The 943-nt window shown below is 47.5% G+C and overlaps 1 protein-coding gene across 1 annotated transcript; it reads left to right on the top strand.

The window, feature by feature from the left end:
- HELRODRAFT_195142 (hypothetical protein) lies at positions 1 to 907 on the top strand (the record flags this gene model as incomplete). Its single annotated transcript, XM_009032722.1, has 1 exon — positions 1 to 907. A coding segment is annotated over one exon (907 nt), but the record flags the coding sequence as incomplete, so codon positions are not given.
- Between the last annotated feature and the right edge of the window lie 36 nt (positions 908 to 943).

Genomic DNA, 943 nt, shown 5'->3' with positions numbered 1-943 from the left:
AACAGCAGCCACAACAACATCAACAGCAGCCACAACAACATCAACAGCAGCCACAACAGCAGCTGCAACAACCGCAGCAACTACAAAAAGATCATCATCACCACAGCCATCAACTTCGGCGCAGGCAGACGCACTAGAAGAAGCATACACGTGGACAATTGAAGAAGATTCAACTGCTTCAGTGTCAACTGAAACAGCTGATTCGCCAGCTTCAGCATTTTGGGAGCGAGCAGACGCATTAGAACAAGCGACAACAACAACAACAACATTAACAACAACAGCATTAACAACATCAACAACAACTATAGCCTCTACAACAGCAACAACATCATCCTCACCTCAACCATCAACTTCAGCGCAAGCAGACGCCTTAGAACGAGCCACTGTGCCAACCGCAGGACCACAGCCACCAAGAACAGAAGAAGAAGAGTCAATATCGACATTAACAGCTGATTCGCCGCGGTCTTCAACAGCCTCCTCCTCTCCCTCTTCATCATCGGCAACCGGAAATACGTCCAAAAGATCAAAAGCTTCTTCCAATCAAGCTGCGAAAAAACTTAAAAAGGCTTCCCCAACGTCAACACCATCAACAGAAACCGCTAGCTCGCCATCCTTGGCGACAGCCACCGCAGAGGAAGAATCCGTTGAAATAGAAGCCGTAGAAATAAGCAGCGTTGACGAGGAGCCAATAGAAGCGGCTGACCTGCAGGCAGTGGTCAAAAATAGACCGGTGTTACTAGTAGCGTTACTTGAGAAGCCAGTAACGCCACCAGCACCACTACGATTGCCAAGATATTTTTTTGAATCATGCGACGCAGAACCGCCAGAGGTTAGCTTACAAACGTCAACAACTGCGTCAGAAATAACGCCAACAACATCCATTTCGACAACATCAATATCAACAACATCAGCAGCAGCAGAAGCAACAACATCAGCAGCAGCA

The sequence above is a fragment of the Helobdella robusta genome (genome assembly GCF_000326865.2).
Source record: "Helobdella robusta unplaced genomic scaffold HELROscaffold_867, whole genome shotgun sequence".
NCBI classification, from domain to species: Eukaryota; Metazoa; Annelida; class Clitellata; order Rhynchobdellida; family Glossiphoniidae; genus Helobdella; species Helobdella robusta.
Note: the sequence above shows the minus strand (reverse complement) of the source record. Positions and strands in the feature narration are given on the sequence as shown.